The sequence below is a fragment of the Ambystoma mexicanum genome, chromosome 5q, assembly GCF_040938575.1.
Source record: "Ambystoma mexicanum isolate Mex_15411 chromosome 5q, UKY_AmexF1_1, whole genome shotgun sequence".
Taxonomy (NCBI): domain Eukaryota; kingdom Metazoa; phylum Chordata; class Amphibia; order Caudata; family Ambystomatidae; genus Ambystoma; species Ambystoma mexicanum.
The window spans coordinates 1,286,316,740-1,286,329,703 of NC_090933.1; the positions used below are offsets into that span (position 1 = coordinate 1,286,316,740).

The following is a 12,964-nucleotide window of genomic DNA, read 5'->3' on the forward strand; positions in this document are numbered from 1 at the left end:
AAATGTCGGATGAGCGCTGGGCACACATATGCGAACGCATACACCGGGAGTCTTTCAACTCCCGTTTCAAGCTGATTCAGTTTAAAGTACTACATAGGTTCCACTACACCCCGATCAGATTACACCACATGTCCAGTGATCACCCCTCTAGCTGCCCTAGATGCGGTCAGGATGCTGCCGATTACATCCACATGATTTGGTCCTGTCCCCGCCTCTCACAGTTCTGGGAGGCAGTTTGTTCGACGGTATCTGCTATGCTCGACCACCCCATCAATCCCTCCCCGGGGGTATGTCTCTTCCATGACCTCCCAGGCCTCTCCCGGAATTCCAAAAAACTAGCTGGCCTCTGCATGCTTCTCGCGGTACGATCCATCCTACTTTGCTGGCTTCGCCCCTCACCTCCCACACATGCCCAATGGCTAAGAGCGGTCACGTGGGCCTCAGACTCTGAGGAAGCCTGGTCTCAGCTACAACCCACTCACTACAGGCCTAGGAATATCTGGCTCAGATTCCGATCTTATATGTCCGACCTGAATACGACACCGGATACATCTCCCCCAGCTGCCTCCCCCCACTAACTCGAGTCCTCACCCCTATCATAGCTCTCTGTCATCCTGCCCATGTTATAAAAATGCCCAATGGTGGGGGCGTGGCTTGGAGCGCCATCGATGTGGTCGCTCCCTTGAGGCCGCCCGTGGGATGTCCGCCGCCGCCGCCAAATTCAAGCGGTTCTGACCGAGTATCCAAGTCGCCAATGACATCTACGGCGATCGGAACCGATGAGGCACAACCTGGCTTACAATGATCTTCGATCGCAGCTGCGTTCGCCTAGAACTTAGCGACCGCACCACTCACCCGCCACCATTTGAAGAAACCAAGATGGCGGCCGCACCGGAACTTAGCAATACACTGCGACCCTGATGGCGATGGACCTCAGGGGGACCGAAGGGGAGCGGCAGACGGAGGTTACTTGGCGAACAGACGAGAACTTATCGGGGGTTGCACTCGGCCGGGCCGACAGAGGTAACACGGAGGCCACGAGATAAGCCCTGAGAGCCGTCCAGAGAAGCCCAACCTCGCGGGCACTCCTTTCCCGTACCTCTCGGTACTTCCTGGGGCGCCCCGGCCCACCCATCCAGTCACAGCTTTGGCCTCGCCGCAACCTTTCCAGCCTAAACCGCTAAACACGATCATAATGGCTAGGCAAGCAAAGGTTGGCAAAGGGGCAGATATCTCCACCATGCTCGCTATGCTAGACAAAAGCAGGAAGCAGGAGCCTCCCAAACTCACTCCGCAGAAACAACAAGAGGACGGGGGATCTCTCGCCACCAAAGGGGACCTGATAGCTTTCATGGTGGACATCAAGTCGGAATTCCGCTCATGCCTATCGGAACTCACCACCAAAATTGAACAGACGGACCAAAGGGTTACAGAGGCCGAACAAAGGCTCAGAGAAATCGAAGACCACTCACGGGATCACGCCACCACTCTAGGGGAAATGCGAAAAGCCATTGACTCCCTGCATCAGAAATGCGAGATCCTGGAGTTTAAGCAGGAGGACCTGGAAAACAGGGCGCGCCGCAACAATCTCCGCATCCGGGGGGTCCCGACCTCCGTCCCCGACCACAAGTTAGCGGACTACGTGGGGTGCTTCTTCGAGGCCCTCCTCCCAGACCTGGATAAATCTCAGCTCTTGCTAGATCGCACCCACAGAATTCGCCCATGTCGCGGGGCGGTCTCCGACCCCCCCCAGATGTTATCACAAGGGTCCACTTCTTCACAACCAAGGAAGCGATCTCGGCGATCAGCCGCCAAGGGGAGGAAATTACTTTTCAGAGTACGCCACTCCAAATATATCAGGACCTCTCACCACTCACCCTTCAGAAAAGAAGAGCACTCCGACCACTGGCACTGTTCCTCCAGGAGCAACAAGTCCGCTACAGATGGCTGTTTCCGGCGGCGCTACAATTCACATACAAAGGCACCTTACGCCGGATCAGCCACTTGGAGGACGCGGAGAGAATCATGCATCCATCCTCGCCCCAGGACCCCTCCACACCAACCCCCGAGGGTGCTGAGGCCCCTGGGCCGCTTTCCTCCCCGAAACCTAAACGTACGCCATGGTCATCAACCTTGCGGATCAACAAAAAGAAATGAACAATGGCGCCCCCCCGTACCTCCAGGTTCCAGTTATACCCCTCCCTGGCCTCCTCAGTCTAGGCCTAAATTCGGATCCGCCACATAACGATTCATCTGACGACTGACGAGGGCAGAGACGGCGGACCATGCCCACGGTTCATACCCACTCCAAGGACACTTCCCAACTTTCGTTCCTTGGACACCCACGGTACTCGATACACGATGGGACAAACGGCCCTGTTGGCCAAGGGTAGACCCCTACCTACAACGTCGGTCTACCCACCAGTTAAAGTTGCAGCCCCCCGTTGGGGCTTTGCGTTAAAACCTCAAGTGCAGGATAGTACTACAAGATCTTGTGACAAACATGGCAGCTGAATCATCGACCCTGACCCCCCCCCAATTCACGGGGTAGAGAATGGGACACCTCTGGACCACCAGGTTCTACGAATCCTCTCCCTAAATGTTAATGGACTAAACTCCCCCACCAAACGAAAGGCAATTTTATTAAAGCTCCAGGACGAAAACGCCGCGATAGCCATGCTCCAAGAGACCCACGTGTTGCCAGCGGATGTAATCCGGCTTCGCTCTCAATCATTTCCGCTTCAATTTTTCGCCTCCGGCTCAAGCAAAAAGGGAGGTACGGCGATTCTCTTTAGAAAAGACTTGAACCCACAAATCCTGGAAACAAAAACATGCTCGGAAGGCCGATACACAGCAGTTAAATGCCTCCTGTTTGGGGACCTGTACACCTTCATCTCAGTATATGCCCCTAACTCGGGACAAGCACTCTTCTACGACTCCTTGGGCGCGACCCTCGCTAGCTTTGTGGAGGGCCAAACAATCGTCGGAGGGGACTTCAACGGGGTTCCCGATCCCACTAAGGACAGGTCACACCCCCCAAATCCAAGCGATTTCGCCCAAGCTCTCAGCCTCCTCCGGTTGTTCAGGTCTCTGGAGATCGTGGCGGGTGTTTCACCCCGATGAAAGAGACTACTCCTTCTACTCATTTGTTCACCGCACTTTCTCAAGGATTGACTTATTTCTGATCTCCCCACACACCTTTCCCTCAGTCAAAGAGGTCTCCATTGGCACGAGGGCCATGTCTGACCACGCTCCAGTGTTCTTGGAACTCCGGGTTCAGGACCCCAAACTTAATAGCCCCCGCAAATGGTCTCTGTATGACCCGATCCTCAATGACATGGCTACAAGGGACAAAATCGCGTCAGAGATTAAAAACTTCTTTGACGAAAATCCAGCCTCAGACACCTCAGTGGCAAATAACTGGGACGCCATGAAGGCAGTGATCAGGGGCTCTCTCATTGCTCAGGGGGCGGCCTACCACCGAAACAGACGCCAGACTCGAATTGCTTTAGAGGACGAGCTACGGGAGGCTGAGGCAATCCACAAGGAAAAAGGCTGGTCCCCGAAGACACAACGGATCATGCGAATGGCGAGGAAGAAGCTTGAAGCCCACTACGCGGAAAAAACCGCCCTAATGATGGCAAAAGCCAAACAATCTTACTACGCAAAGGGCAACAAAGCGAATAGGTTCCTGGTGGCCAAACTAGCCAAACGGAGACGCATCAACACGATTGCAGGCCTACGGGATCCTGAGGGGGTCACTCAATACTCAGAGCCCGAAAAACAACAGCTGGCAACAGACTACCTGATCCAAATCATGAAGGCAACCCCTCGTGACCGACCGCAACAGGTGGAATACCTACGGAAAGCAGCGGTTCCCCGTCTCGCCAACACGACGAGAGACGAATTAGAGGAGCTCATCACGGGAGAGTAGGTCGAGGAGGCCATCAAGTCGCTTAAAACACGAGCCCCAGGTCCAGACGGCTTCTCGACCAGATTCTATAAACTTTTCAGGCCACAACTGACCCCCCACCTGGTGAACCTGTTCAACTCCTTCAGGGACACAGGCGCGGTCACCCCATCGATGCAGGAATCAACCACCATCCTCCTGCCCAAACCGGGAAAGGACCGAAGGAGTCTAGCCTCCTACAGACCGATAGCACTCTTAAACATTGATGCCAATATATATTCAAAGATCCTGGCAAACCGCCTGAACCGCGTGCTCCCGAAGATCATTCATCCCGACCAAGCAGGCTTCATCCTCCATCGATCCGCGGGAGACAACATACGAAGAACTCTGAACCTGGTGGACCTCGCCTCTCGGAACTCCCAAAAGCTGGTCTTAGTGGCTCTGGACGCAGCTAATGCATTTGATCGAGTTGATTGGCCCTTTATGAAACTCACCCTAGAGGCCTTCGGACCAACCTTTCAGTCAATGGTGTTGGCCAACTATAAGAGCCCAAGTACGAGTCTAAGAATTAATGAGCACAGCTCAGCTCCGATCCCCCTATCATGCGGAACCCGGCAGGGCTGCCCGCTATCACCCCTACTCTTCGCTCTCACCATGGAGCCTCTGGCCCAAAGGATTAGGGGAAACGATCGAATTAAAGGGCTACAGGTTGGCCCCAACCAACATAAAATCGCCCTATATGCGGACGATGTCCTACTCACGATCTCGGAAGCCCAATCATCATTGAGACAGGCAATACGAGAACTTACCATCTATGGTGAGGTCTCCGGCTTCACTATAAACTTTGATAAATCCTCGGCCATGGGCGTCGGGCTCACTCCAGCAGAACGGGAGCCACTGGTGGCGATGTGCCCGATGACATGGGTGAAGAAGGCCATCCCCTACCTGGGGGTCCACATTCCGGATTGTCCAAGAGACACATACAAAGCTAACTTCCCCCGGCTGCTGAAAGAACTGGAAGGTGACCTGAAACGGTGGGAGACCCAAGAGATCTCACTGCTGGGGCGCATCACAGCATGCAAGATGAACCTACTACCGAGGTTCCTATACACCTGCGCCTCACTCCCAGTAGCGATCCCCACACCAACCCTCACGGACATCCAAAGGAAAATGCTGAAATTCATCTGGAAAGGTAAGAGAGCGAGAATTCCTCTCAAAACGATGCTGGGGGGCTCTAAGCTAGGAGGTCTGGGGGTCCCGGACTTGAGGGCCTACAGTGTGGCAGCTCAACTAGCACAATTTCAGGCATGGCAGATCGTAACAAACCGCCCCAGGTGGGTGGAGCTGGAACAATCACAAACACCTTTACCCTTGCGATTCCTGCCACACGTTTCGCCCCCCCTTAGAACACACTGGGGAGACCTCCTCCTGTCAACCAAACACACCCTTAGCTCCTGGGACTGGGCTTTAAAGCAGAAGGGAGTGCCCAGAGGACCGGGCCCACGCTCGCCGGTCTTCCATAACCCATCTTTCTCACCCGGAGCGGACCTTCGCAATTTCCGGAATTGGATAGAGGGCGGGCTGGAGACCATAGACCAGCTATATATGGGAGGGACTCCCCTCACCTTCGCCCAATGTAAGGAGAAGTTCCAACTTCAGGAAAGGGACAGATTTACCTATATCCAGCTGCGCCACTGGTGCTTGCACCCCCAGACTCTGCAGGCAGCAACTCGCCCGCCCACCGCCCTGGAGCTAACACTGGGGGATCTTCCAACTCGAGGCAGGGTATCCACCCTATATAGGCGCTTCTTGAGAGACTTCCTGTCCACAAAAACCCGCAGCATGGGGAGGCGGACCTGGGCCATCCGATCGAGGACCAAACCTGGGTAGACATCTGGACCAGAACGCACACCTCCTCCACGTGCGTTACCAATAGGGAATGTGCGTACAAGGTGCTCCACCGATGGTATTACCCACCCCTTCGACTCCACCACATGAACCCACAGGTAGATCCTGCCTGCTGGAGGGGATGTGGTCACCCAGGCTCTTTCTTTCACATGTGGTGGACTTGCCCAAAGATACAACAGTTCTGGAGGACATGCCTAGAGACCATCGCACAAATCACAGGGAAGGTGATCCCTCTAGAACCTGAACCAGTCCTGCTGGGGGCCCCGATCCCCTCGATTTACCCACGCTCCGCGTCCAAGTCTAAACTATTGACACATTGCCTTCTGGCGGGGAAAACTGTGTTGGCCAGGACCTGGAAATCCCCAGAAGGACCTCACATAGCCCAATGGTGGTCTAAACTCTGGGACATCCTGATCGCGGAGAAGGTCACGGCAGCACAGGCAGGCACGCTCCACCGCTTTCAGAATGTCTGGAGCCCGGTGCTGGAATACGACCAGCGCTTCCCCGCCCAGACGTACAAACCGACCAGGGCCCGATGGATCTTGCAACATCAAGTGGATCCGGGAGAAGGCATATAAACCCTAGGGGGCGGACCGGACATCGCGGACTGATAATTCGGCCTCCAAACATGGGGGTGAGAGAAGCCAGAGGGAGGAGGGAAAGAAGATACCCGATGGGGGGAATAAGGACTGGGGATTGAAGGACTTGAATACGCATTGCTTTTGATATGTCATGTTTTGTATATTTACCATCCTGCCTTGATTTAAAATAAACAAAGTTAAAAAAAAAATGCCCAATGGTTATGTTTATATATGAAGCAACCTCTTTATGTCTATATTGGGTACATTTGTATTCATATTGTAATTGCCTGGCGCTGTTCGCCTGTGTTTTGCTGCCACGCTGAATAAAAAAAAGTTTTAAAAAAAAATAACAACCACACACTTGTCATGTTTTGACAGCAAGATCACGCACAATGTCAGTCATTTCCAAATGACACCCAGCTCCCTCAAATCAGTGCAGGCCCCCTTCATTTAACAACCCGACCAAGCCCATGTTGTGATACCCAAGTCAACTAAACATGACCTGGGAAGTCTTCTTTGTCCTTGCGTGCCAATCACCACTAGAGGTACCTTCATAGCCCTTCATCAATCAAAAACTGTGCAGATGTTTTCTCAACTTTCAATTCTTCTTTGAAACTTCCCTGTTACATTACACATCATTTTTTTTTTATTAGTTCCAAAGCTTTTACCTTCTAGTAACAGCTGGATGTCTTCTTGTAGGGGTCCTAGAAGAGATGCGTGCTGGACACGGCAGGAGAAGTTGAGGTGGGCATCGCTGTCTGCTGGTAGGAGTGCAACAGTGCTGTTAATCCTGAAGGTGCCATTTGCATACTGCTGGGGTTTGCTTGTGCTGGTCCCTGGCAGGATCTGCCCATCTCTCAGCCAGGCGATATCGATCTCCACCGGGTAGAAACCAAGCACACAGCATCTCAGAAAGGCTTCCTTGCCTATAATGGCTTCTCTCTGCGGAATGAAAATCTCTGGACGGGCTGCAAGAGAGGGCAGGTGTCAACTGTGTTAGCCAAGCTTTCTAATTCTGTTTGGTCTTTCTTTACTGACTATTGTCCAAGTGCAAACAACGTATTCTTTCAATGCATGTTTCGACCAGAGAAATGTCTGCCCTACTGCCAACTCATCATGACTATCACATTTAACAGAGCTAAACACATTAACAGGAAGGCAAAGCCATTGACTGTTACCGTTTTGAAAAGATTGTTTTCTATAATTTATTAATGACATTACAAACTTTGGGTTGACCTGGTTAACTTTGTAGAGGTCAGGAGGCAGAAAAGGAAAGGGGAACAACCACAGGCCATGAACCCATTTTTGCTCTTTGACTCATTAAGCTGGAGCCGGTTTTTGGCCTCCAGTTGTTTATGGATACGAACACTCTCCTGGGGATAGGGGATAAGAAGGAAAATTGAGAGATCCCAATTTAAAGTTGAGTATCATTTGCGTATGATGGACAAATCAATCTCAGACTTGTCTAGAATTGGTTAATGTGAGTTCCGACAGAAACTGAATAAAAGAGAGGAAAAAGGGAACCGTGTGGGGCTCTGCAAAACAGCAAGTAGGAAAGAGGAAATTGCCTAAGGAGGATTTGCTGAGATCTATTTGACAAAAATGAGTACCACATCTTGGGGCATTTGCAGAAAGGTGATCCTCCGAGAGTGGATGCTCCAAGCAGATGCCATGGTCTACAGTATCAAAGACCGCCCACAGTTTGAGATGGCAGATCAAGGTAATGTGCCAATGTCTTTCCACAAAGAAAGCAGCACAACCTCTGTGCTGTGCTGTATTCGGGATGGAAACACGGCTGATTATTGTGAAAAAGAGGGTGACTGACTACGTATCTGGTGGATGACAAAGATTTTTAGTTTTTAGAAAAATTGCGGCAGGAAGGAAATGCATTTGTAGTTTGGAGGATGAGCTCTAAGGGTACAAAGATGGCATCTTTAAAACGGAGCAAATCCAGGTGTGTTAGAAATAGGCACAAAAAGTTGAAACCCTTGCATAAAGTGTTGTCTAGTGAGTGACCCCTATTGCGAGTGGCGTCAATCCCCAAAGAGACCAGGCTGGGTGATCTCATGAAGCGGTCCAGGACTTTAATCCTTTGCTGTCACTGTTGCCCTGGTGGATATTAAAAATTCAAACAGCAAGATGGTAATATTACCCTAACGGAATTTGAGCAACTCTTCTCGCTGCGATACTTCCTTCAGCGAAGCAGAAAAATGTACCAATTTAGGAATGTGAGGCAGAGATGGGTATTAGGCTGAAGAGTGATGATCAGGAGGCCACATCCCAGACTGACTAGTATGGCCACAATTTCTGTAGTCATTTTGAGAGCGCTGAAGAATCAGGATGGGAATGAAGGAGTCACTATAACAAGCCCCCGTCATTGCAGAATCCGGAGGCACTAGCCCAGATGCTGAGCAGCCGTCGATAAGGCCACAACTGAGGAACTTTGAGGCAGGCTCTTTTTGTTCGCGCCCCAGATCCAAGATTTATTGATTTGTGGAATGTCAACTAATTAATTTTCAAAATGTATCTTAAGATTGTAGCCATACAAACTTTAATTTTAGCCTGAAAGATGAACACTTGTGAAAGCATTGCTGAGCTTGAGCAGGTACATGCTCATATTCCACTGATCAATGACAAAAGGCGGCAGATGTTCATGATAAGGAGACAGCACCATCATGTCAATGACCTTTTCTGGAGACATTGATTTGGTACTAACATGAGGTGTTCCTGTCTACCAGGGCCTGGACTAGGACATCTAAACAGTGGCAGCCTCCATTTCATGCAAGACACCAACAAACGATTTCTCATCTTCTGTTGTTGTCTTACATATAATTAGGCCCATGGAATGAGGTTTTATGGGCACACCTACCCATGTGTTTGTATGCTCCATTTCATGACTTGCCAAAATGAAACGTGGGGGTGGACCTCCGATCTCCATAACCTAAAGTAGACCCACTACTTAAGAAGTAAGTGCACGCTTGTCCGTAAAGCAGGTTTATTGTACAAACGGCCGGGAGCAGCTAGATGACTCTATGAATTGAAACTTGGCAGAGTCTTCTCGAAGCACACAAGTTTACACATTTTATACTTTTTGGAACAGTTAAAACACTCCCACATATTTTAATACAAGTCGTCCCGCATACATGATTCGTCCACCCTATACAAAGAAATCGAATTCCCCACAGTTCCCAGGGTCTCAGTGGACACATTTATGTATTTTTATTTTTTTGTTATTTATATAGCACTACGAACCCTCGGGCATCTGAGCGCTGCTTATTTCCCACAGTGTGTGGTGCTCATTTATCGACCTCAGAAGGATGAAAGGCTAAATTTGGCCGTGCCGGGATTCAAACCTGCGACAGCAGGTTCTGCACTGATGTCAAAGCGAGCGCTCTACTCGCTGTGCTATCTGACCGGTTAGATTAGTGTTTTAACCACCATCTTCTTTCAACATACATTTGCATCAGCTCATATTTACAGCACACCCCTTTTTGCGATCTTTCCGTAGTTGGTAGGGACATTACATAGTTACAAATTCACACAAAAAACATAATACATTTCAAGTCCCAACTGGCTAGGGACCTCTCACCCCGAACATGATGCACATGGTCTTTGCACTTCAACAATATGAGGAAGGAAGAAGCAAAACAAGTTCCCTTTGAACTGGTGATAAATATCTTACCTGCCCAGAGTTGCTGGCATCCTTATTTCACACTAGTCTACATGACTACCATTTCAACACGCATAGCCTCTGGTCACATCCTGATCATTCCTGAGAACCTGAGCATAACCCATAAACCATATGTTCACTAAGCATCCCTTGCCTGAGTTTATTACTCAGCCCCAAACTGACCCTACCAGGTGGACGGATTTCCCTGGACAATGATTAACAGGCTCCCATGTATGTAGAAAGATTGCATGTCCTCTCCACAATAGTACCAAGTCGTTAAAAACTCGAGCATGGGCATAGCTGACCAGTTGATGTTATTGCAGCTGCCTGCTGCCTTCCCTCAGCCTGCAACCTTGCCCTACCAGCTTTCTCAGTCACACAGAGTTTATCTTGCCACCCTAGGTTTCTAGGCCTGCACAATCCCTAGCTATGAGATGACTCACAGCATACAGATTTGTGTAATCGCCATGTACCCCGTGTACCCCAAATGTCCCAAATACATGTATGTATGTCTGTGCATGTATGTTCAAAACTACTGCGTCTCCTCACAATCATTTCTCCATCTTCAAATCTCTTTTCTCACTTGCGCTTATGAAGCTCCTTGATGCCCAACTTTTAGGCACATTGTGGCACGCCACACACCTACAATGTTTTCCTATTTCATCAGCAGATTTGACATTACGTTTCTACATGTGTGCAATCTGAAATGTATCAACTAAACACAAAGTAACACTAATAGTAACACTTATCCCTTCCTTATTGACTACACTATATACATGCTAAATCTCAATATCACTGTCAACCCAGTAACCAATATGGTGCATGCAACGCAAACCCTTCTTTCCCATTGGAACCTTTATCGCCCACCCCAACAATGTCTATGGCTTTCGACACAGTTAGTCGGCACTATTTATGGAAGAAGTTGAAAGCTTTGGGATTGTCAGCCGGACTAATAACTATTTTAATTTACTTTCATGCAGGAAATAAACTTAAAATTAGATTAAACTGATGAGGTTGAACCCAGCAATGGTTTAAGACAGAATTGTGTTATGGCTCCTGCCTGCTTAACCTACATGCCAGTGAGTAAGGTGGCTTTGGCTCCTCAACAGGGAGGTTAGTTGGCTCGTGTTCACAGATGATGTCTTGCTGCTAGAGCACACCCCAATTGGGTTACAGCGACTCTTGAATACCTTTTCTGTATGCACGACCAAAAATGACCTAAGGCTGAATACTACAAAAACAAAAAATGATAAAGTTTGGTAATGCCAGATGCAGGAGATTTGAGAGCTCCATTCAGATAAATCACCAATTCACCCTTAAATTTGTATAACTTTTGTTGTCAAAGTTCTGTTTACCGTACACCGCAATGACGCCAGAAGTAGGTGTGTCCATGCTATATGCAAATCAACCCTATAGAAATAATATGTTAGGCCACCTTTTAATTTTGTAATTTACATCTTTGAAAACATGTCTTATGAGGGTTTACACATGTCTGGATTTATCCTTCCAATAATTACATTTAGGAGAAGTGCATGAAAATGAAGATTGAGGACATGAAGAGACAAGGGAGATGGGAGAGATATAGAGAGTTTCTTGGTTCCTAATCTGGAGGTCCTTACCTTGAGGATTCAATGTGACATATTCTTTTCTTTTTATTGGGGAATAAATGACAGAACACTCGTACATTCCTTCATCGTGGACTGTCACATTGGAAATCAGCAAACTTGCATCTCCGTTCTGTATCCCTGTCTCGTTGATGCTTGCCCGTGGCTCCAAGACTTTCAACCCATGAACAAACTTTAACAAGTCTTTTCCATTAAAGCTCCAGACGATCGCAAGGAACTTGAGATCCACTGTGAATTTGTCCACGGTGAAGGTGCACTCCAAGAGAGCATCAGATCCTAGTGTGGCCGTCACCGGAGAGATCACAGAGATCTTCAGTTCTGCACCTGAAAGAGGAAAGAGAGGCACTGAGAACAGGAGCATGCTTGGATAGTTAAAGCATCTCAGTTATGAAGAGCTCAAGCAACAGAGCTACATTTAGTATGTTGGTCAGATGGGTGGGTCATTATTAATAATACTGCTAAAGTTGTTATTACTGGTATTATAATACATGAAAGTCTAAAGTATCTGCAAAAAAGACTGTACATGTGTTTTTATTCGAGTTAAGTTATGACATAAATTCTAACCCACAATAAGAAAATGATCGTACTACTGAACTCTAAAAACTAATTACGGCTGCAATGTGATGACGCAACTCCTACGGCAAGAGTCAGCAAAGAGGGTGAAAGTCAACCCTCTGCCCAATTTCATCTGGCACTTGATGAAGTGCTTCATAACTTTTCAGAATCTTTTCTTAAGGGCTTTCTTTCTTCGACAATGCAATCATTAGTTAATAAGGAGACATTTATAGAAGTGTAAGCAGTACATTGTCTCTGGCAAATCTCAGATTCTGGTGTGCCAGGTGGTTCATTCTTTTATAAATTGTATCATTACAAAAACAAATGCTGCTCTTCATGGACACCGAGCATATGCCAGCCTTTTAAAGAGTCCTATTATTGCTATATCTATTTTAGGCATGTTAAACTTAAAATTAGTACAAGTGGACTGTGGAAGCCAACACAAAGGTAGGACTACACTTAAGTGGAGTGAGAGCACGTGGTTATATATCGCGTTTATTTTAGTTTTCTAATATTATAACTTTGGAAGCAATCGCATAGCATTATTGTATTGAATTGAATGTAAAATGTTCGGAACACAATTTATTTGCCCTGTTATTCGAGGAGACGTGCAGGTGTAGAGTCAATGGCATCAGTCATTTGAATTGGAAGTTCTTATTGGGCTCCACGTGGGGGTGGGTGGTTAATGCAGATCTCGTGCAACCCATTGTGTCCA

The 12,964-nt window shown here is 48.4% G+C and overlaps 1 protein-coding gene across 1 annotated transcript in view; it reads right to left on the reverse strand.

Moving 5' to 3' along the window:
- Positions 1–12,406, reverse strand: part of LOC138498393 (tapasin-related protein-like) — a 280,667-nt gene extending 268,261 nt beyond the window's left edge. The window contains exons 1-3 of the mRNA XM_069622165.1: positions 12,334–12,406; positions 11,689–12,018; positions 7,068–7,367 (exon numbers count right to left, since the gene is read on the reverse strand). Of these exons, the coding sequence (XP_069478266.1) occupies positions 7,068–7,367; positions 11,689–12,018; positions 12,334–12,406 (703 nt within the window). The remainder of the gene's footprint in view (positions 1–7,067; positions 7,368–11,688; positions 12,019–12,333) is intronic.
- Between the last annotated feature and the right edge of the window lie 558 nt (positions 12,407–12,964).